The sequence below is a fragment of the Anas acuta genome, chromosome 1 (assembly GCF_963932015.1).
Source record: "Anas acuta chromosome 1, bAnaAcu1.1, whole genome shotgun sequence".
In the NCBI taxonomy this organism is placed as follows: domain Eukaryota; kingdom Metazoa; phylum Chordata; class Aves; order Anseriformes; family Anatidae; genus Anas; species Anas acuta.
The window spans coordinates 87,162,843-87,187,176 of NC_088979.1; the positions used below are offsets into that span (position 1 = coordinate 87,162,843).

A 24,334-nucleotide genomic window follows, 5' to 3' on the forward strand; every position below is an offset into this window, starting at 1 on the left:
GCTTCATGGCATGATGATGTATAGCCATTTCACAACAATGCTTTTAACTCAATAAGTCTACCCTTTAATTACATTTTAAATCTAATTTGAGAACTTTTTATCATTATGTAAATTGCTCAGTAAGCACTCCCATTCTAAGACCCAATAAAAGTTCTGTTTATGGTCTGGGAAAGTGAACAGTTTAAAAGCTCGATGGAGAGATTAAGAGCTTTTTTCCCACTACATTCCTTATCTTGGCTGTGTTAGTTCAGGTGGCTTATGTAGTAGCAAAAAATTATGTTTATCGCTGTTGGATTCTCACTGTTAGATTGTTCAGGAACTATATAGTCCCCAAATTCTTACCCAGATTAGTTGTATTTTGATCTACAGCTCCAAAAGAAAGGAAGGAAGGAAGAAAAGGATAACTGGGTCTGAGAAGAACTATTACATTTAAAAGCAGTTACTCCAGTTGGACCAGTAGTGTCTTCTAAAGCAGAAGAAATATTTCAGAATTATGTTCCAGTATTAATCTAAAAGACAGTGTTTCCAACCTAGAAGAAGTGACTTTTTCTTTTTCTTCTCCCTGTTCAAATACACTTTCAAGGTAATGACTAGCTCACAAGGAAAGACGGTCATAAAGAATGGTGCAAACTGACTTACTCTTGCAGGGAACACAGGAAATAGATCAAGTGCATCTTGCACTGAGTTCTACCTCTTGTGTTTAAAAATGCATTGGATTTCCTGTTCTGTAGCCATTAATTCAACATCACTAGAACTACATAACCCTCAAAATTGTTCCTTTTTCTAGCAGACAAAAGAATAATCCCTGATCCTGATAGAGGTGCCATATGCATGGGTCTTTGCACCTCCAAAAGATCCTGGAGTCTGTAAGGGTGTTGAAAAAAAAAATATGTCAAACTCTCTGAACCCTCATAACAAGTTTAGTGTTTCAGGCAAAAGTGAAGATTTCCAGCAGCTTAGACATTTAGCTAAATAAAAGCAAGTACGATGTATAAGCTGGTATCTCATCACTAAGGTACATAAACTGTGTTGCACAGGCTTGCAAAATAGACATTCCCTCTAGTTCCTATGCTTTATGTATATTTATGTAAGCTTATGTAAATATGCCACTATTTTATGCTATTTTAAAATTATTATATTTTTTCCCAGAAGTTATTCTGGGAAAATATAAAATATTCAACAGTATAAAGAAGTTGATTAATTTGGCTAACTACACAGCTGGAGTAGAATTATATAGGTCTAGGATTTTGTTTCAGTAATTTTTGGGTAGTTTTTCTAACTATTTAGATATTAGTATTGTAGAACCTTAGTACCATGCAGTATAGTGTTTTTGAGGAATGTATAGCCACTCAGGTCTGAATTGCTGATGTTTTGAGTACACGTATGTAACTATGCAGACTGACTTTAGTTTTTTAATTATTGATAGTAAAGACAAATTTTCTTCTTCTATACTGATTTCCTTTAATCAGATGGTACTGTCTTTAATTTTCTGAGACTTCTTAATTAATCCCATTTATTTTATTAGTAACTTTATGGTAACTAGAAAATGTAAAATGCTTTATTAGAAATGAAAAGAACAATTCCAAGGACAAAGCTGAGTTTGTACAGGAGGATTTAAGTGCTTTAATTTCTTTAAATTATTACATAATTAATTTTGTTTCTACCTTTTGTAAAAGATAAATGTTTTGTCAGCTGCACTACATTAATTTCCATGTCATAGTCTGACTCATGTATAGTCCAACTAATGTAACTAATTATTTTTTTTCTGGGACTTAATTTTACTTCCAGCCTACAAATTCCTCTCTGATTTATTGCCAAAATAATGTCAGATTTGCCATGTGTCATGTCCTCCATATGTCATTCCCATGTATTGCATATGGGATATGAAGGATTTTTACACTAGCTTGTTAATTATTTCTGATAAAATAACCCATCTTTTTGAATTCTTAAAGGATTATATCTGCTATGTGGTATTATCATAGGGATTATCATTCTTAGTTCTGTGTTACTGAGTATTTGATGACTTTCAAATGACTTTGATGAGTTTCAAGTGTTGTTCAATAATGAGGAATAATATAGAAATTAAGGTGGCCATTGTGCCATTTACGAAGTATTCTAACCTTTGATATAAAATTGTATTCTGTATGGACTGAACAGGATTACTGAGAAGCATAAATACTATATAGACTTAGTCTATATAGTATAATAAAGTGAATGCACATTTTTAAATGTGTAGAAACCTATAATAGCTATTCAACCAGGTTTTGATGAACAAGTCTTACAATACACTTTATCATCTAACTATCATTTGTCTTAATAAAGGAGAATTTCACTCTGGAATTCTTAGGCAAATCTGTCATTGCAAGGGATGCAATTCTTTATAAGTAGTTCACTCTTTGTCACCTTTAAAAAAATAAAAAGTGTAAAGTTTGAAAATTAACTTAGGCTAATAATCATTACTCATCAGTAGTTACCATAGCCAATGTTTTGGTTTTGTTGTTATTTGTATTTTATTTTTCTACCTTCTTCAAGAGAATGTGTTTCTACATAACACCAGTAATAACCACTACAACAAAAAAGCAGTGTACAGAGACAACTTAAGTCCAACAGTAACTCAGAAGAATTATACCAGGATTGATTTTCATCCTTTGCAGTTCCTATGTGTCCTTGAACATAATGGAAAAGATGAAATGCAATAAATAGTCTATATTTAGTCTATATTCGATGCTTCTTAGTATGATGTGTAATGACTTTTGCAAATAGCAATTTATAAGATGAAGTACATCCTCCTGTTTTATTCTTGTCAAGAAAAAGAATCTACTTCATATTGATCTTTCACTTCTATTTTTGAACCATGGAAATTATTTATTTCAGAAAACAAATAAAACATTTATAGATCTTTCTCTTACATGCACTCTGCTTCTCTTGGGACAAGAAGGAGTCACAAAGAAAGGATCTGAAATACACCAATCAAAATGGAGTGAATACCTCTTATTGTTTCTTTATGTTACCTGTATAGATGGAGTGAACTATTTTTAGGATTATTAGAAGATGTGTAGTTTACATAGAGAATTTGGACTAAGATCCTGAATACTAGCTTCTGATAAGAGTACTTCAGTTTTCATGTTACCCATTTAACTAACTGTCTGGTTTGACTGTAGTACTCTGTAACATTCTTAAATAAAAAGAATAGGCTTGATTTTATTACCAGAAATATCATCTATGTGTGGGGAGAAAAGCACAATGTCAAGACTATAAGAGAGTTTTTCTAAAGGCAAAAAAAAAGTGTGTAAGTGCATTTATTTTTACTTTTCTGTTATAAAGTACTTTGAGTGTGATAAAGTACCAATAGGGCCCTGATTTGACAGGTTCCTACTGTGAATAGTTATTTGATGTACATATTTCATGTTGTTCTTGCTGAGGAAGAGAAAGCTAATTTCATCACCACCCTACAAACTAAGAATTTTTTGCAACAGGTAAAAATATGATAATTCTTTCATACAGCAATAGAATTATTTATTTTGAAATTTGGAAGGACCTCAGAAGTATATAGATATTAAAAGTGATTTTATTTTATTTATTTACTTTTTTAATGTGAACTTTCTCCTTTCTTATATTATTTTGGCTATTTACCTCAGTTTTATGGTACGTAACCTCAGGACTGATTTAAAATCTCCAAATACATACACGAAGAGAATGAAATTTATTAATAAAGTACTCTTCAGTCAAGCAAACATAAATAAAATATAGCTGCTGGAAACTGAAGCTATCAACATTCAGACTTGAAATGAAGTACAGATTTTCAAGTGATGGTATTCATACCTTTAATATCTTATGCATTTATGTACCTTAATAATAGCATTTTTAAAAATCAGAGTAGGTTGCTTCTCTGAAACATATGTTTAAATTCAAAAAGGAACAATTCTGGAAAATTCTGTTTGCTTTTATAATCTAAGACTCTGGCATAGAACTTTTATATATTTGTTGAGGATAGGATTGTGTATGTGTTTATATATATTTATATGTTTATCGACTATGCAATTCTCCACTGTCTTTCTCTAAAGTCCCTAGCATTTTTAAATACCTCCTGACTGACAAAAATATGTTTTTCTGCCTATTTAGAAGAACCATATGAATTCTTTGTCTTTTCTGTTGAGTCTTGCTTTCCCCCAGTTTATAGCTATGTTAAAAGCATTCTCTCTCTCTTCTGTCTGAAAGATAGAATGAATTATTCTATTTTAAAATAGGTAGCTGAATTACATTGGCTCCTACAGGATTATTAATTCTTACTCTCTCAAAATTCCTAGCCTGTGTGTCAGGTCAGGTGATGAAATTCCAATTCTTAGATTAGAACTGCAGTAGCCACAACTAGTGCCTGTGCTAAGAAAATGGCTTCATTTCTGTGAGTATTTAACATCAATCAATAAATACTATATTTATAATACAATTACATTCTGCTGAATTACTTCTGATGTATTCCAAAGTCATTCCTATTTTACTGCTAGAGTGAACATAGATAAGTATTTGGATAAGTACTCCTACACTGTAACACAGACATTCATAGCCTTCCTTGAAATTGCTCCAAATACAGTGCTAGTCGTTGCTGTGCATGAAATAGGTATCCAGCAAAGTACAACAAATGACACTTGGAATAGCAGTAGCTGAACAAGGACAACCTACTTATGATTCAGCGTTGCTAACACTGCACTTTAAAAATCCAACCAAACCATTTCAATTAGGAACACACCAAGTAGGCAAGCTGCGTGCTTCCTTCCTTCAAAGTCGTTTTTCTAAAGCAACCTACAACAAGTTTCCATTGGGGACCATCTGTGATGTTCAGTTAGCTTTGGGTCTTGCCCACAAATGCCATCAGCAATTTCCCCTTTTGTGTTTCATCCCCAGTACTCCCATTTCAGGCAGCAAGAAACGACAACCAGAACTCTTAGTGCCCAAGCATCCCATGAGAAAATGAAGAGCTTTATTCACTTGGTGCACTTAGTTTTAAAGCAGAAATGATTTTGTGCAAATGTGGTTAACTACGTGTGCGCTTGTGTATGTGTGTGTTTAAATTTATTATTATTTTCTCTTAGTTTAAAGAGCTTGTTTCAGCTGCTGCTCTCTGAGGGTGAATCTGTGACCTCGCGGGGCTGCAGCATGCAGCGTCTTGGAGCAGGGCAGCCCGTGCACAAAGGCTCCATTCAGCGCGTGGGCAGGCAGGAATGCTGGTACCAGGCAGCTCTCGAAGGAATGTTCTCTTGGCAGAAGCAGCCTTGCTAAAAATGAGGGGGGGAAATGAATTTAAAATGGAGAGCTGGCCTGCAGTTACAAAGTGATAAGAAGAGCTGGCTGTTCAACATAAGCTGCTGGTTGCATATTCTGGGTCCTTGCTATTCTCAGGCCCTCCTACAGCCATGGCCCTGACCAGTGTTTTGGTACAGCACAAAGTGGCTGTTTATTGCTATTGACTGTTGAGGCCTGTGATCTGAAATGTGTTCTGTCAACAGAATGTAAGGGAACTTGGCATTTTAAAGCTCTGCTGCTGCAGACGCGCAGATTTCTTGGAATTGCCATGCAGCAGGAGCGGTGCTGCAGTCCCCAGCTCAAGCTGAAAATGTTGCATAGGAAGACCTATCACGTGAAGGTCAGATTTACCTGAAATCCCAGGGGGGTTGTTTATTGTTTGTTTGTTTTCCTTGTCAGCACAGTAAATATATCTTGTCCTTAATTTGTTGCTGCTCTAAAGCTAGACTTCAGCTTTCTAAATTTGTTCACTAGTTTCCATATGGAAATACAATCCTTATTCAATGGATTCATGCAAAAACAAAAGGTGATTGTGTGTATAGTACACAATATTGCCATGAAGGGAGTAACTGAAATCTGTGCTAACCCTGTGTTGGACTGTGGATTTTTCCGCTCTTTTGAGAAGTGAAAGTTTCTATAATTATGTAAGAAATCACACGTGTTGTTTTCTATTAATTCCATAGGATCTACAGGCAGAAATCGATACTCATACTGACATCTTCCACAACCTGGATGAAAATGGGCAGAAAATACTAAGATCTCTAGAAGGCTCTGAGGATGCCGTCCTGTTGCAGAGACGTCTGGATAACATGAACTTCAGATGGAGTGAGCTTAGGAAGAAATCTCTAAACATTAGGTAGGACATGAATGTAAGCGAAAGCCTACATCTGGTGTGTAAGACACTCCATCTGTCTTCTACCAGTAGAAGAGTGTGAGCTTATTTCTGACAGCATTATTTCCACCCATTTTTAAGTGAATTGTGCTGTTTTGAATGCTGGCTTAACTTTGTAAGAATTATCAGAGGGTTTTTTCTGGTGTGAAAATGATAGTAGGAGATTAGGATTTGAGACATATGATGAGGTTTTGTAATTACAAAAGGAAAGATTAACATGTTTAAACAGAAAGTGTACCCCCTCTAAATGTAGAGTTCTTAGAGTTGGTTATGACTTATCATTGAGTCATGAAAGAAAATGATTAGACAACCTATATTTATGATAAGCTTTATTTCTGAGGCTCCCATTTCCAGTGCAGAACTAAGAATAGTCTTGCAAATGAGAAGACGTTATTTACAATTTTGGCTTTTATCGGGGAAGTGGACAGAATTATCAAATAAAATCCAGGGGTAAAAGGAAATCAATAGGTAGTATTGTAAAAGGAAAAACTTCTCCCTGCAAGAAAAAATATAATAAATGGTAATGTTACAAATGATGAAGTAGACATACAGGCTTCAGTGGGCTGAAGATTTCAAAAGAAACTATCAAGAAAACTTTTCTTCAGAAATACGTCTTGCACAATAGACAGCCCGGCTCCATTGCATTCAGTCTCGGGCATTTTTTTCATTTGCTCACTTGCTGTGTGTTGGTGGTAGTTCAGAGGCAAAAGAGGCAGAAAAAGGCAAAAAGGAAAAAGTGTTTTTCAAAGTAATGTATGAAATATTAGCTTTTTTCAGCTCAGGCCCTGAGGGAGGTCAGTCTGTGTAATGACAAAAGCCATCTTTATAACATCAATCATTAAAAATAAATGAAGGATGTGAGTTTGAAAATATATTAGTAGCTAAAGAAGGAGAGACACGTTCCTCCTTTTGTTTCTGAGGAGCAAGGAAGGATATAATATTTCAAGGTCTCTCTGAGATTTATTTATTCAGATAAATGTTACCCATTAATTTGACAAAATACAGCGGTGTTTGAGAAAAGAAAAACAGGAAGTTGGCCAAATATTAGTAATTAAATATTAAATCTGTCCTTCAGTATTTGTGGTTCAATATATTGCTGCCATTGATCATCAGACGTAGTAACCCTAGTTATATCACAGTGACTTATTGCATTAAACATTCAAAGAAACAGAACTCTTTTCTAAAACACTTGCTTTCAATAAAAGGCTCAACATACTGACTAGGGTAAGAATCAATTTGCAGCTCCTAAGACATTCAAGTTAAATGATGCTGGCCACCAGATTGAATGAACAGGCTATACTCAATCTTGTGCTTGGTGCTATTTCTTTTCATCACACAGTATGGAATAGATTTCATCATGACTAGTAATGTTTACTCAAAAGAGGTGTAAGAGCAGAAATCTGAAATGTTCCCCAGACATCAGTCACATGACTTTCCTTATTTAGTGAACGTTTTAGACTGCCAAAACAGAAAAAAAAAACATCCTTACCCTTGGCTTGGGTAGGCATTCTTTTCTCAGTCTGGTTCATTTCAGATAGGTAAAGTGTATCGTAGATGTCAAGAGAAGCCAAGTTCATTTACATTATTACCTTGCTTTCATTATGGCAAGTCAGCACAGTCTATCCTAATGCTTTCCTTGATTTGAAGAACTTGATTTAAAAATTTATTTCCTATTATCTGTTTTGTCTGCATGTGCATGAACACATTTATAAATATGAGTGCATGTGTACTAGCATGCACATGTACAAATGCATATTCACAAAACTGACAGAAGGTCAGAACAAGATAGATTTGGGAGGACCATTCACCGTACAAAGGTCAAAGCACAGCAGCAGTAATTGAACTTCTTCAAACCACTCTGTATTTTCTCCCTGCAAAGCCAGACCTGAGGAAGCAGGGAAAAAGTGAAGACCCTCATGTTCACCTCCAGTTGCTTCCCTTGTCTGGAGGAGGTGGAAGCTTACATTTGCTGAGATCAACTTGGGAGACAGGAGATGACTTGAGTCAGAAACTTTGTCCCTTGACTGTGTCCCCTCCAAAAGCCCTGTGATGCTTGCTCTTGCAACTCTCTTGCAACTCCCCTGTAACTCTGCATAGAATGGCCCTGCTTCTCTCCCACCTTGCTGCTTTCAGAGGCATCTTGGGACTTCCCTGGCTCTGGGCACCTCCAGGTCTGGCCTCCCCCAGCATACCTGCTATGAGGCAGTTCTACCCCTTACCTTCAGGAATTCCTCATTTCCATATCCAAACTAAGTAATAAAGACTGCAAAGCATTCAGTTCAGTTTTGTCACGTTTTGTTATAGCCCATTCTATATGATGTGTAGGAGTAGATTTTTCACAGTCAGAAAATGTGGTTTTATTTGCAACCACTGAAAATTAAGAGAAATGTTATATGAACAAAGTTGAAAGTTAAAGAAACGAGATGAGACAAAGAAAATCTATTTTTATTTCATTGTGTATTTTATTATTTTACTGCTATATAATAGTGCTATTCATTTGAAATTCTAAGAGGATTTCTTAAATTGTCTGGAAATGAATGGGGAATTTCTTTCTGGTCAGCAACTGAACAATAGCAGCATATTCATAAACCTAGAAAGACAGGCGTTTTTATTGTGGTTATCTATGATATAAACAAAACTGAAGATTTGATCAATCCAAAGATTCATCATGTATTTTCTCTCTACGGAAAGTAGTTGCTGAAAATTGCTATTAAAAATGCCACATTTACACATGTGCAGAGGAAATATTTAGAAGGTCACCTTCTGAGAGCTTGCTTGTACAAAGTAGTAGTATCTTAAATTTGCCAGTAGTTTGATTAGTTTCATTTACACCTCTCTTCATGTGGCACAGATGTTTGTGCAGCATAAGATGTTCCTTTAACAATTTCCTTGTTACTTTTCTGGGAAGTGGAAGTATTTGTTCTTTTATCTTAAAGGTGAGCAGCCACATGAATCTTGTGTGAGGTTGAATGGTTTGTGTAATGGTTTGGAGAAATACTTGCTCTTCTCTGAGTTGAAAAGTACTCTCTACATTTTGGTAGAGAGTATCGAACAATTGGTAGAGAGTACTGTATCTCTAGTCTACTAGCAATCCTAAGTGATGACTAAATTACTAGTCCTAGTATTACTAGTACATACTAGTCCTGCATAATATTTGTGAACATTTAGTGAGACCGATAATTCAACACAACTATCAATGTGTTGATATTTCAGGCCAAGACTGCGGAACCAAATTTAAATCGGTGTTGCCAGACTGATTCAAAGCTACTTTAAAAGTCATTGAATTAATGAAACGCTAGGATATTTATCAGTAAATAAGTTGGTGCAATTTGTTTTTTTTTATTTTCACTTAGCCTGAATGTATCTGATACTTAATGCATGCTTTCAGATCCCATTTGGAAGCCAGTACAGACCAGTGGAAGCGTTTACATCTCTCCCTTCAGGAACTTCTGGCATGGCTGCAATTGAAGGAGGATGAATTAAAACAGCAAGCACCCATTGGTGGAGATCTTCCCACTGTGCAGAAACAGAATGATGTTCACAGGGTATGACTTTTTTTCAAATTATTGTTTTGTTGCTTTTTGTTTTGCAGTTTAGGGTTAGGTGAAACGGTGTGTGTTGGAAAAAGATACCTTTTAAGATCTATTCTAGAGATAATGAAAACTGAACTTTTACATGAAAATACTAGCTACAATTTTCAAACAGAGCTTAAAAAATCAGTGTGTTGGAGAAGGGAGTATTTATGATCTGTCTATGATAGCTCTATGAAAATGATGTTGCTTTTCAGAAAAGCTAACCAGCTTTAAAAGCATACCAGTTGCTTAGCTTTTCTGAAAAGAAGCACAGCATTTTCATAGAGCTATCATAGACAGATAGTTTTAATGACTAGAGCAAATATTAACTTAGTGTTATTTGGAGATTAAATAAGTAGTTCTGATTTATTTATTTTTTTCAGAATCAGTCATTTAAATCTCATGAGTTCTTTTCAAAACCCCATTTTGCTGTTGTTTTTGTGGGAATATTTATGAAAACAGTAGCTAATATCTGTCATAATGCACAACTGTGTGCATCATGAAACTGTTGTGGTTACTGACTGCTACTCTCCCTGCTTCATACTAATTTCATCAGGGAATTCTTATGGAAAGGCAGTAGCAGAGCATCACATGGAGACTGATCCATACTAAGCTTTGTGGTAAAAAGAAACATAAATGCAACTCTTGTATGGGATTTTTTTTTGAATAACTGTTCATACAAAGTTTAAATTTATATATTTATTTATGTATTTATTTTATGAAAGGTATGCTTTAATTATGCTAATTAAGCATATCAATCTGAATCAAGCTTACACCTGTCTCAGTCTAACCTAATGTCTGTTTTCAAGTAAAAAACATATAGTTTGCTATGCTATTCCCAGACAGCTTGATACTATGCGAAAAGCATATTACAGACCTAGTGATCATCATCACAAAATGTTGTGCTGCATATATGTAAGACTCTTTCACAATACCATCTGTGAAACTTGTCACAAAAGAACTGTTACTGAGTTCCTAAATCTCTGTTTTTATTGCTGCATGGAGAAATCTAAAAATGGTTCTATAAAATGAAACTGGATCTGGAATACCTTTGTTTTCCTCATTCATCAGATAGCTGTACTATAGATATATCCCTAAATGATTGTTCTACCTCATCCCAAAGGGTACAGTTGAGAGCAAACACTGAGAAGATCACGTTTAGAAAGAGAATGTGACATATCTTTATGCCTTAAGTTATTGGGAGAGCTGAGTTTGTGAAAAGTCCCAAAATCTTATATAAAACTAGGCTTGGCTTTTGTCATAGGCAAATAGGCTTTTGCCCAAAGTAGCAGACTGGTGGGGAGTAGTGGCAACATGGTCCATTTTCTAGGTCTGTCTTCCAGAGAGTTGATCTGTAGGATAGAATCATAGAATCCCTCAGGTTGGAAAAGACCTCTAATCAAGTCCAACTGTTAACCTAGTTCTTTCAAGTCGACCACTAAACTATGTCCCTAAGCACCACATCTACATGTCTTTTGAATACCTTCAGGGATGGTGACTCAACAGCTTTCCTGGACAGCCTGTTCCATTTCCTCACAATCCTTTCAGTGAAGAATTTTTTCCTAATATCCAACATAAACCTCTCCTGGTGGAACTTGAGGCAATTGCCTCTTACCCTATCACTTGGTGCTTGGAAGAAAAGACCAACTCTCACCCTGCTACAATCTTAAGGTAGTTGTAGACAGTGATAAGGTCTCCCCTGAGCCTCCTTTTCTCTAGGGTAAAAAAACAAACAAACAAACAAAACAAAACAAAACAAAACAAAAAAAAAAAAAAAACACGTTATTTGAGGTACAACCTCACCAGAGCCAAGTACAGAGGACAGTCTCTTCCCTAGTCCTGTTGGCCATGCTATTTCTGATACAAGCCAGGAGGAGGCTGTTGGCCTTCTTGGCCACCCGAGCACACCTCTTACCTATATACATCCAGCTATCAACCAATACCCCCAGATCCCTTTCTGCCAGGCAGCTTTCCAAAGACTCTTCCCCCAGCCTGTAACACTGCATGGGGTTGTCACGCCCCAAGTGCACAACCTGCCATTTTGCATTGTTGAACCTCATACAGTTGGCCTCAGTCCACCAGTCCAGTTTATCCATCTCCCTCTGCAGAGCCCTCCTACCCTCAAACATATCAACGCTCACATCTAACTTAGTGTTGTCTGCAAACTTACTGGTGGTGTACTCAACTCCTTGCTCCTGATCATTGATTAAGATGCTAAAGAGAAGGGATGTGTATTTTTCATACAACAAACTTTTCTTGGAACTTCAAACATTATCATGGAAACAATGAGACTAAAACATCTGTGACTTTAAGGAGCATCACCCTTCTTTTAATTTTCCCTCTCTGAAAGTTAAGATGCATGAAAGGCCTGAAGTCTGTTCTAGTCAGCTGGCTGTAGCAGCTTCCATAAAGTAGTTTTAAAATTGTAAAGACTATCCAGGTCACTGGGATGCAATAAACAAAATAGATGTCGTTTTTACTCTGCATTAACTCAATCCCTTTATCCAAAGATCATGTTTGAGCTAAAGCGAGACTTTAAGAAGAACTTTTGTAGAATTGTCACGACAAAACTTTTGTCATCTGATTCATATTTGAGTATTTGAAAACATTACCTTTCCTTCTAGAGCAAAGAAATAAATTTTTCAGCTAGAGAAGTTACTTCTCATAAAAATTTAATGTTATATGTATTCAGAAGGTTCTCAGAATTCATCATAAAGGTGGCAAGACTTCAGTGATGGACTAAGTGACTGTCACTCGCAAATCAGCCAAAGTGCTTAAAACTTTCAGGGACAAGAAGCGTTACATAAAAGTAAAGTACTATAAATAGGTGCAAAGTGACTTTACAAAATAGGTCTTCTCAATTCTCCTTTTTGATTATCTTCTCTCCCACATACAGATACATACGGACACAAATCTTTGGTCATCATGTCTCAGTCATTTCTTCATATCAAAGCAAGAACATTTTAGTTCCTTTTAGAAATAACATTTCTTTCCTTTTCCCATGCTGTAGCACTTTTGTAGTTTAATGTGAGGCCTTTCTAGCTGTAGGTGCTCTGATACCCTGTGGGAAAAAAAAGAACAAAATATAATCCTTGAAATTAGGTCACCCTGTCTACTCTTCAAAGATCTCTTACAGGGAAGGAGGGAAAAACAATCACTGCAGAACTCTTCTGACTTCAGATTGTCTTTGACAAAATCTGTGTTTGCAGCTTGGGGTTTTTCTACTTTTTTATTATTTTATTTTTTGTTTTATTTTCCTAAACTTTATGGTCTTTCTGTTACTCTAAAAGTTTTCCTTTAAAGAAGCAGACATACAAAGAGTCTTTCTGAGTGAACAGCTTAGTCCATTTCTGAACATCAGAAAAATGCTTTTAAGAAGGTTTACACCTCAAATGTAAAAGTCTCCAGCATAAAACTGGAGCACAGTTCTGGTGAAAAGCTGTTTTTTCAACAGTTTTGGGCTGCTGATTAAAACAAACAAAAACCCCACAACAATAAAAAACCCAACCCTCCAAAAAAAAATCCAAACTCTTAGCTCTCAGTGTGAAAGGAAGTAGTTAAATTTTGAACCTGATTACATGAGTCTGTTGATTGCTCATGTTGTTTTCCTCAATGTAAACAAAGTAAGTCTCTACCTTCTTCAATCCAAACTTCCAGCTTTGGTCTTCCTATGTCTATACAATGTCTTTCTTTCTGTGAAGAATTGTTTTTGCCAGTTAAAACTAGAAGACAACCCAGGTAACTTCTTCATTGGAAAGAAGAAAAAAGCCTCAGCAGGGAAACATGCATTAGAAGCTGCTATGTTTTTGTTTGTTTGTTTGTTTTGTTTTTTGTTCCTTAAGGAATGTAACTTTAAATAAATAAATAAATAAATAACTTTTATTTAACCTCTCTATCTTTTAGAAGACCATCTGGAATACCTCAGATATTCACAGCAGAGATAAAAAGAAGTTTGTTCTTATCATTTGAATGCTCCCAGTTGCCAAGATTGGCTTTAAAAATTTTAAGAGTAGGATTCAGATGAAAATTTCAAGTGCTTGAATCTATGCCAGATGAGAGCTTGAACTCTACTGAGAAAAAAAAAAAAAGATATACAGGCAGTCAGATTCATTGTTCCATAATAAATGTAGGTACTTTTTAGAGAAGGCACTTTGGAATTTATCCTCAATACACCCACATAAGTGCTATTTGTTTGAACTAATATATATGTGGATCATTGTTGATTTTTGGCATCTGAAGAAAAATGTGTCTATGCCAAAGTCCTAGAATGTGCAGGTTTGGTTGTGTTCTTTATTTTCTTTTTTAAAATCAGTGATCTGAAATACTACTGTTCATCAAATTATCATTTATTTATCCTGCAGTTTTCTTTGCTTTTGCATGAGTCATGATTGTGTTTTAAAGAAATTGTATTAATAACTGTGTACATGTTACTATTAATCTCAGTTTCCTGGACTGTAATTTAGACATTGCACAGGTAGTCTGTTTTTTGGTAATTCTTTTAAGAGTTGCCACATCTTCTGTGTGGAGATTGTATTAGCAGCATAAATAGCATTTATGAATAGAGTAGTTAATTATTAACAATTCCCTGGAAACCCTTTCCATGGAACGTATAGTGAATGTGCCTGAGGAATATAATTCCTGCTTCGATACATGAACCTGTTCTTGTGGCACAGTTGATGTCTGCGTTTTAAATTTGAAGTCCAAACACATTTTTAAAAAGCATTCTGATTGGGAAACCTCTTGAATTCATTTAACTGTACTCTTTCTCCTTAAAATTCATTAAAAGCAAAAGCATCTGCTTTTCTAATCATAGAGATTAATGCTAGTTTTAATACAACTTTGTCTTCCCATTCTATTTTCATCTTTCAATTTAAACAATCTGTGTTTCTCCAACCAAAGAGATTTCTGGACATCTATGAGGATGGTAGTGGAGGTCTGAGATAAGCTGATCAATATATGCATTATTAAAGTGGTGGACAGAATGCCATTACTGCTGTAGTGCTGATGACAAATAGAGATGTTTAAATAAAGTAGTTTACTTGTTTTTTTGGCAGGTCATACATTATGCATGTTCGATTTCCTCTATAGTCACCACAAAGTGTGGAAGAGGGTCAGGAATTCAATGAAATTAGCCTGATATAATTAGCTGTAAATTAGACATTCATTTAGGCTAATTCTGTTATCAATGATGGTCTGCTTATTACAGAGATGTATTTGTCAGAGATTTAGATAGATTATTTTTTTTTCCCAAAAGAAGAAAAAATGTCATTTATTGCTAATTATGATTTTTAGTGGTAGTGTGTATGTCTTTTACAACAAACATTTAATCAGAAAAGCTGGCTTCATACAATAAGAATGTTTTGTGGAATGGGAGAGTATGAAGTGAAAATTCATCATTTTTAATGCTGTTCTGTGCTATTGCTTCAGTCTCATCTTTTTGTTCATTCTATCCTTTTTTTAATTTCTTATCCTGAAATACATTTTAACTCACTTGGTAGAAGTCTGCAGATCAAAACTAGGGAAGGCAATGAGAATAATAAGTAGATCTTAGCATCACACTATGTGCTGTTCTAAAACTGGATTTATGGATTATAATCCCATTCCCTAGCTCCAACATCCAGGTTGGAAAAGATGGAAAACATTTAACACATTGGCTCACTGTTTTCCTTTAGTAAAAGAGACTCTGTTGTACAAAAATTTGTGGAGTCAGAAAGTTGCCATTAGTATTTTTCTATCATTTTGGGAAGATAGATATGAATGTACCTGATCACAGACTTTATGGGATGCAGTATGCATATCTGATTATGTTGTCTTTATTCTGTTGCACATGAGATGATGGAGGAATGTGGCTATAACCTTCTTAACCTTCTTTTGGAAATGTCACCATGTGTATTTGGTTGATATGGTGGTCTTTATGCAATAGCAGTACAGGCTGAAAGAAGATATTTTGTCCTTCTCGTCATTTGTACATGTAAATAGCTAGGGCTGACCTGACTGCAGCAGCAGCACTCCATACATCAGTACTTCTCATACCCAAATATGTAGCTCAAAGGCATTTCTGACTTTTAAATATCCTATGAGTTGTTGCAGTTCTGTGTTCCGTTACTAGAATATCTACATCTCCTTTCTGCTCTGTGGGGCAGAAACAGACCTTTTTGCATGTGCCTTCTGTTTGATTGGTTTTGGACATAAACATTTCTGAAAAAATAATACATAAAGCATATTGTATCTTTTAGCTGGCATAAAACTGTAATTTTGAAGAAAAAAAAAGAAAAAAAGAAAACAAGAACAATATGACTATGGACATCACTTTCAACATTACCTAATGAGAGCAAAGCCCACAATGCACAGGGGAACATTTTAAGCTATGCTACCTACTGGCTTGCTTGAGCTGCAGACCTGCCACACTCTAGTGTGACAGAAGGCTTTATTTAATGTGAGATGAGCACAAAGGCCAGTGAAAACAATAAATAGTCTTTCAGTGTTTGGAGGCTTGGAAAGGGCTTATTATACTTTCTTTTTCCACTGCATTTTGTGTAAGAGTCAAGTATGTATTACAGAAAATTCTAAATCTAAAAAATATCTTAAGAAGCTAAGCAGTTTTAACCCTGGAGCAACCTCAATGAGTTTACATGCAGAGTAATGTCCAATGGTAACTTTCTTGTTAGTATACAGTACTCTTCTTTATTTGTGAAAATCCAAGTGTTGATTCTTATGGGTCAACATCATTGTTTAAAATATTTAGTACAGCTATTCAGCAAACAATAGGCTCCTTTGTGATATGCAGATAGTCTGTGAAAGGTTCCCACTTCCATTGATGTCCATGATACAAAATTGACATTTCTGACTGCATTGTTTCCTTCAGGAAAGCACACTTTGCTAAGTGATTTTCATGATTCACAGTTACAAAACCTGATCACTTTATAAAAATTTTATTTAGTATTTATAGTAGAATAATGTAGTCATATGCTTAAGTTTATGTTCCTGAAATGTATTAAGAATATTTTACCTTTGACTGCTCACGTTATAAAGTGCAGGTGTGATTCTCATTATTAGTTCTGTTAGGTATTTCAATATAATTCAAAATGTAATGAACTTTTTAATATTGAACTTTTAATTTCCATTAGTGTTCATAGTAACCCAAAATTTTATTTAATATTTAATTTAATTGAGTTTATTGTGTGATTTTTTTTTTTTTTTTTTTTTTTTATGGAAGAAGCCTATATAGCTCCAGTGTTATAAAAAGAATTTTATAATCCCTGGAGTAAAATATAATTTTTCCTTTTGTGGCATATGGCTCTCCTTTTTGCAGTGTTATGTTGTGTGATACAATACACTATCTGTGTGTTTTACCTCTCTGCCAGTCAAAAACAGTATGCATTCTATATTGTTTTATAAAGAGAAAAAAAAATGAAATAAAATATTTAGGTAATGCAACATCCTATATGGCATGGAAAAGACCTCGTACAACATGCAACCCACAGTCCAGCTGTCATATGCATTTTAGTGCAACAAACATTCTGGATTCAGACTAATAGAATCATAATTTCTCTTACAGGGGAAAAAAAAAGAAAAAAAATAAAGAATTTATAAATATTTTTTTTTAAAAAAGTGTGTACTGAAATAGTTCAATATCACTACTGGTGTGAGATAGTACAAAACTGTCTTCACCTGCCAACACACATTTTAAATAATACCAAGATGTGTATCTTCAGCATGCGGAGACTTCAAATACCAACTTTGACAATCTTACTGATGGTCATTTTAAAATCAGGGAATAGAAGAGAAAGGGGAGGAGGAGCTGTTCTTAGAGAAGGGGAAATGCAAGTAGGAAGGAGGAAGAAAAAGACAATAAAGGAGGCAGGTGCTGGAAAGCATGTTAAGAAAGGAAAAGATGAAAAAGAGAGCTGATCTGAACAATGAGCTGAATTAGCCACATTTAAACATAAAAATATGGTAACTGGTTAAAGGAATACTGATTAAAGGAATTAGGAATTAACTACTTCATAAAGACTACTTTCTGTTCTTTAATTTACACTTGTGCATGCCTACATCTAAATTAGACTGTATTTCTGAAATTTCACCATGGCCTTGATTATACTTTTCAGAAATCTCCTCAGTTCATGTAATTTTGGAAGAGTAGTTCTACAGTGCTACTAGAAGACAGATTTGCAATACTTGTTTTTTGCTACTAATTAGATGTTAGCATGGCAATATCTATAGTGGTGTTTTGTTTTTGTGTTTTTTTCTCCTTATGATATAACAGTTGTTATCAGCTGTAGCAAAGCATTAGATGTAGGGTACTTTGGATTTTCCCTCACATTCTTGGAAATCTTGCTTTTGGGAAGCATTAGGCTAAGCTTGTGCTCTCTGATACAGAGCCAGACAAGGCTTTGTTCCTTGCAGTTAAATTTTGGTATTGACTCATGTTAACTGGCAAAAGGGGTTCATCTCACAGTGAACAACTTGATCAGCAACTTTGGGTACTGTGTAACATGCTGCCAATACATTTTGAATACAATTTGATTTCAGGCTAAGCAAAAGCCAAAAATTATTGTCTTTACATCATTTTTGGCAGCTTCTTGTACACATGGAAGCTGGTTTGGGAAGTTTTGTTTTTAAACTGACAAAAGCAAGGGGTAGCACTCAGTATTTCGTTATATATCCATTTACAATATTATTGTTTCATCTCACAGACTTTCAAGAGGGAGCTGAAAACAAAAGAACCTGTTATCATGAGTGCGCTCGAGACTGTGAGAATCTTCCTGGCAGAGCAACCTGTGGAGGGATTGGAGAAGCTCTATCCAGAACCAAGAGGTAATTGAGGAAAGAGCTGTAATAGCACACTGCTGGAAAGAGCAGTGATGATCAACGATGATTAAATAAATTCTGCCAGCCACTGTGAGAGCATTCCTTTTACAATTCAAGTTGAATCTCAGTATTCAGAAACTGAGCTAAAAATATAGATGAAAGAAACCCTTAGTGATCCTTTTGAACACTGTGGAACTAAACAGACATGCATATTTATAAGTATATGTTGAAAAAGCGGCTTTAAACTTTCTGGACTTATGTATAACTGTATGTGAGGTTTGAAAGCTGCAATTTATCCTAGAATTCAGCTCGTAGTCTAAGTATTACAGAACTAAACCATTTGTTTAGAAAGTATATGTCATATATGAAACAGATCAAGAGAAACCGGTACAGCAAAGCTCCAAATTCCACTCAGCTGCAGTGATTCACATTGATTAATACTTACATATGTGCAGAACTATTTTGTTGAATCAGGATACAGCAAGGTGCAGCTAAAAGATTTAAAATGCTATTACATACTTAAATGCACGTTTTGTTGATCAGTATTATAGAAAGATTTAAATTTGAGAGATTCACAAATAAGCACATATGAAATAAAGACATATAAAAATATGTCATTGCTTATGAATAGTTTCTTAGTGAGCTTTGAATTCCTTAGACTTACCCAGATAGCAATTATTTTTCTTCCAAGTCAGAATATGTATTAAAAGCCTCCCAATTTCCACATTTAGAACTATCACCTGAGGAAAGGGCCCAGAATGTCACTAAACTTCTCCGAAGGCAAGCAGACGAGGTCAAAACTGAGTGGGATAAGCTGAATCTACATTCTGCTGATTGGCAAAAGAAGATAGATGATGCTCTTGAAAGACTGCAGGGCCTTCAAGAGGCAATGGATGAACTGGACCTGAAACTACGCCAGGCTGAAGTGTTCAAGGGATCCTGGCAGCCAGTGGGGGATCTGCTAATTGACTCTCTGCAGGATCACTTAGAAAAAGTCAAGGTACGTGTCAGTATATCAGTATTTTTGAGTGTAAAATATTTGGCTAGTTCATCATGTGCATTGCAAAATCAGGAATTAACTTGTAAAAAATGAGAAATAGACAGCTTTGTAACATAGTGATTTATTCTTTTTTTTTTTTAAGAAGGTGAGAAAGTGCATATAAAGAGTTTTATTATTTATGCAATTAAAATGGAGTGGAATCAACACTGAGAATATATATTGCAAACACATTTCAAAAACACTATAGGAATGTGTAATATCCTCAGCCTGTTTAACTCAGTTCAGGAAATGCAGAGTTAAGTTTAAAGACCACAAGATCGGGTATATAGGAGAATATATGATGAATGTATGCAAATTAATTATGTCTTTTATTATAGTTTGGTAAGCAGGCTAAGAACATAATTGTGTCTGTAGTTATAGAGTAGAATTTAAATAATTTAAAGTGTATGGCTTTGTTGTTTTGCCATGATGATGGTATTAGTCATCTGTCTCATTTGATAGGTAGACAACAACAAAAAAATGGAAAAAGCATAATTATTTTCAGTAATAATGCTTACCTGTTTTCAAGGGCTGTTTCATAAAATCACTGCTTATGGAAAAACTCATGAGGACTTGTCCATTTTCATCATGAATGCCATGGCCAGACTTTAGAAGTACTACAGGATTACTTCAGCTAGGGCACCATAGAGGTAGTTGCCATTTTGATAAGAACAAAGTGCCTCTGTTCCATTCTCATAAATGGGAATCATTTGTCATTTTGAAAGAGACCCGAGCTGAGTGCTATTTTCTGTACTAGATCATTAGGATCTAAGAAAGAGGAAATAGAATGACTACTGGCAAGAAAAAACGCCTTTAAAAAACAAATGTAACTTAAAAAAAAAAAAAAAAAAAAAAAGACCTTGAATTTAGAACTTCTATTTTGAACATAGAAGTTCTAATGAGTGTTCTGTGTAAATATTGTGCAAGACAAGTGAATTTTGTAGTAGATGATCAACAGTTGGCTGCATAATTTCTTTTTCTTCTTTTAAATGAACAGAAGAGATCTATTTATAAATTCTCATAACATGCCTTCTGTTATACCCAGAGATTTTTTTGTGTGTGATTTTGAAGAAGATATTCTGAACAGAAACATTGAATCCGTGATATCACTAGAAAACAAAGCAAGTTGCTTAATTTTAAAGCATAAAGTTGTAACTCCATAATTATAGCGCTGAATCGTGCTACAGTTCTGTCCTGGGGGACAGAATAGAATTCTAATAAGAGCCATGATAAAATAGGACTCTTAAAGCTTTTGAAAATCCTGAGGTACTATCTCTGTTCATTCTGAAGTCTTAGCATAAGGCCAGACAGAAATTAAAAATTCCGTTTCAAGATTTAAAATCAGATGCTACCACCTACCCCCTACTCTCATTTGGACCATATTTACTTAAAATATTTAGATTTTATAGGCTATCATTCCTAAGATCATCAGTCAAACACTAAATGGAAAAAAAAAAAAAAAAAAAAACATACAGAATATATTCATATCCTTGTAAGCTATAATTTTTCATATAGTATATGACAATTATAGGGTATTCTATTGATACTGTGCTTTCAGCAGCTTCTAAATGATCATAATTAGTACTACTTAGGTAATGAGAGAACACAGTAGGGCAAAAGCTGAATAATTTTAACTCTGTGAGTACTATAATAATTGTCCCCCAAAGTGCTGCCTAGAATATATTTATTGTTCTTATGAAATGTAATTCCAGCATAGATACTGAAGACAGATGCATATACTCACTGGGCAATGTAACCATGATTGTGAAATGAATAACCAGCAAGAAAGCTACAATTGTGCCTGCAGTTTGAAAGCTATCCTTATAAATGAATAAATATATGTTTAGGGTTTACCTCAGTTATTCATCCTTATGACATCTATATTTTTCTTAGAATGAAAGCTGTTTTTTGAAAAGTTGTAAATCAACAATCATTATTTATGTAACCATAAAACAGAGCATTTAAATTCTTTAACAGTTTTCAAGCTTTCATTTGCTACATCCAAACTAGATGTACAATAGAAACTTTGATACTGATCTTTTATACTCAGCGTATCTACCTAAGGCATAAAAGTATTTTAAACATACTCACAACAATAGCCTTAATTCTTGGGTTTACTTTTTTCAAAGGCTAGAGGAGAGGGTTTAGTGTAAAGACTATGTATTATCTGTGACAGTAGCGACAAGATTTGTTTGTTTCATTTTTTTTAACATTGTTTATGTACCATTTTTGCATTGAACATATTTTTAGATAGCAAGTTCACTTCTTATTTACTCCCTGTCTTGATAACCCTAGATTACTATCTCAGTAATGATCAAATTTAGTCAGTTTTTCATTATTTCCCTCTGTTTTGCTAAAATGAATCCCAAACAATTAGGAAGCTCTTTTTTTTAGTGTATGTGTGTGTTACGTTTCCATAGCTATTAAAGATATGAGAGAGGAAAAGTATTTTGGCGACTTCTGTGTACAATAAACTAAACCAAATCAAGGCCTTTCTACAAAATGCAATGGATATTTATATTCTCTAAGTTTTAACAACTACATAAAAAATAAACTTTCAGTAACTGTATTACATTTGTTTACAAGTATTACTTGTAAAAATATTACTCGTAAACAAAATTGTTGTTTTGAGGGGAAAATCAAGCTACTGAAAGAGTTGCTCGTCTAATGCTTGAAAGTCTTAATAAGATTAGGAAAGCTAATACAGAAACATTTTCTTAACGGGTGTTAGCCAGATAAGCATCAGTGTCTACTTTGCCTGTGCTACAGAAATGAAGACCATTTCTCCTAGTCTAAATTGGAGGTCTTGCAGTGAAAGCTGAAGAAGCAAGAGAGATTTCTGGTAGAGGGACAGGTGGAAGGAGGGGAAAGTAAGCTCCAACCTGCACGGTACTGAGTTGATTCCGACTACATCCTAGTTCACTCTTCCAGTCTACAAGCCCAGGCCTTAGCTCCAAAACTTCTCTAGTCCCCCAAAGTGGTATACGTGCCATAGGAAGGAAAATGAGTTAAAAGCCATGGGAAGCTGGTTTGATGTATACCTGGTTGCTACAGTTTTCTTCTTGCTTCTCGTTTTCTAATTTCAGTAATTGATTCTCCTAAAGGTTAAATACTTTTCCTTTGAAAATGTTTGGATTAAAAAAAAATAAGTTTGCTGAAGAAGACAGAGTTTGTATGGCCTTCAGTTAGAAAAACTATTATTAAACAATGAAGATTTTTCATTATAAATGGTATTATCAGTCAAAAATTATCAAATTGATATATTCTACATCTCTCATCTTTGCTTTGTTGTTCTTTCTCTTTCTTCCTCTTCCTCTTCCTCTCTCTCTCTCTTTCTCTCTCTCTCTCTTTCTCTCTCTCTGTCTCTCTTTCTTTCTTTCTTTCTTTCTTTCTTTCTTTCTTTCTTTCTTTCTTTCTCTCTCTCTCTCTCTCTCTCTCTCTCTCTCTCTCTCTCTCTCTTTCTCTCTCTCTGTCTCTCTTTCTCTCTTTCAGAGGATGTGGGGGGAGGTTGTGTATCACAGTGATTGATTATGCTACAGTGTGAGGGAAAGTACCTATTACCTTCTATATATCTAAGCACCCCAAATATCTTCTGAGCAGATCAGGTCAAATAATGGTCAAATGAGCTACTGTGATACCATTTCTTGCAAATCTTTCTTATAATGGAGATCACAGTAGCCTTCCCAAACCTAAGCCGATGAATTTCTCCCCAGGGAATAACTTTGCCCAGTGCCATTTGTCACTGTTCTCTTTAGTCATAGTTGCTGGAGCTCTTAACGTCATGATGTGATGTTGAATTAGCACAAAATAAGTAATCCTTGATCAGTATTACTGCCTTACAGATCCTTGGTCTGTATTTATGTACCAACTGTTTAGCTCCAGTTCTGAGGACGAGATAGTTTCAGATACCTCAACGAACGAATGCAATGTAGACTACAGATCATACATACTTTCAGGGCTCTATGCTTCTCTGTCCTGTTATTCTTCCCTTTTCCCCTGCTCACATATGGGTGATCTTATGATCTTATCTGCAGACTGAAATGCAGCTTTCTTAATAACACACATTCTCTCCTTTGTTCCCCCACCCCCAACAAAAGTGGTTATGCTAGTAGTATGCACCAGTCATTACTTGCTATACTGATACCTTCTCACTGCTTTGTTGTCTATTGCTCATCTACCTGATGAGAAATACTAATAGTAATGGATGCTGTTGGTTATTCAGGGAACCCTGGTGAATTTTTGGATTTTGATACTTTATGCTCTGAAAAGTTCTTTGGAAGCTCAAAAAGGAGCTTCTCACAACTCTTTTAGGATGTTGTGCCCAGAATTTTGTGATTGAGAAGGCAGTATAATTTTAATGGTGCAGTTTATCTGTTACTGAAGGTAGTTCAGCTAATCCAGCACGCTTGAGAGCACAATGGAAAGTGCTTTCTCTTGCTGGTGGTACTCTACCATATCACTGGCAGCACAGGATGGGTCCAGTTATTAACAGTTCAGTTGTCTGTCATACACAATGCTATAAATGAACAGCAGAGCCTTTGTACTCCATGAGGGATGTAACTCCTGTCTGAATTTCTCTGAACCACTGTGAAGTAAACAAACCATAGAACAGGCAGTAGTGTTTGTGGTTCATCTTGTTGCAGACAGAAGTGTGGATCTCAAGCACACCTGCCAAATAAAAGCTGAATTGCATAGCGCTGTCTTCAAGTGACTCCATTC

The 24,334-nt window shown here is 35.1% G+C and overlaps 1 protein-coding gene across 17 annotated transcripts in view; it reads left to right on the forward strand.

The window, feature by feature from the left end:
• DMD (dystrophin) overlaps positions 1-24,334 on the forward strand; it is a 1,220,482-nt gene that overhangs the window by 1,014,252 nt on the left and 181,896 nt on the right. For 15 of the 17 annotated variants that reach the window (XM_068686720.1, XM_068686803.1, XM_068686735.1 and 12 more), the window contains 4 exons: positions 5,985-6,157; positions 9,582-9,738; positions 18,462-18,582; positions 19,308-19,576. In XM_068686720.1, the coding sequence (XP_068542821.1) occupies positions 5,985-6,157; positions 9,582-9,738; positions 18,462-18,582; positions 19,308-19,576 (720 nt within the window). Of the gene's footprint in view, positions 1-5,516; positions 5,642-5,984; positions 6,158-9,581; positions 9,739-18,461; positions 18,583-19,307; positions 19,577-24,334 lie in introns of those variants that run through there. The other 2 variants (XM_068686816.1, XM_068686808.1) reach the window with 1 other exon arrangement.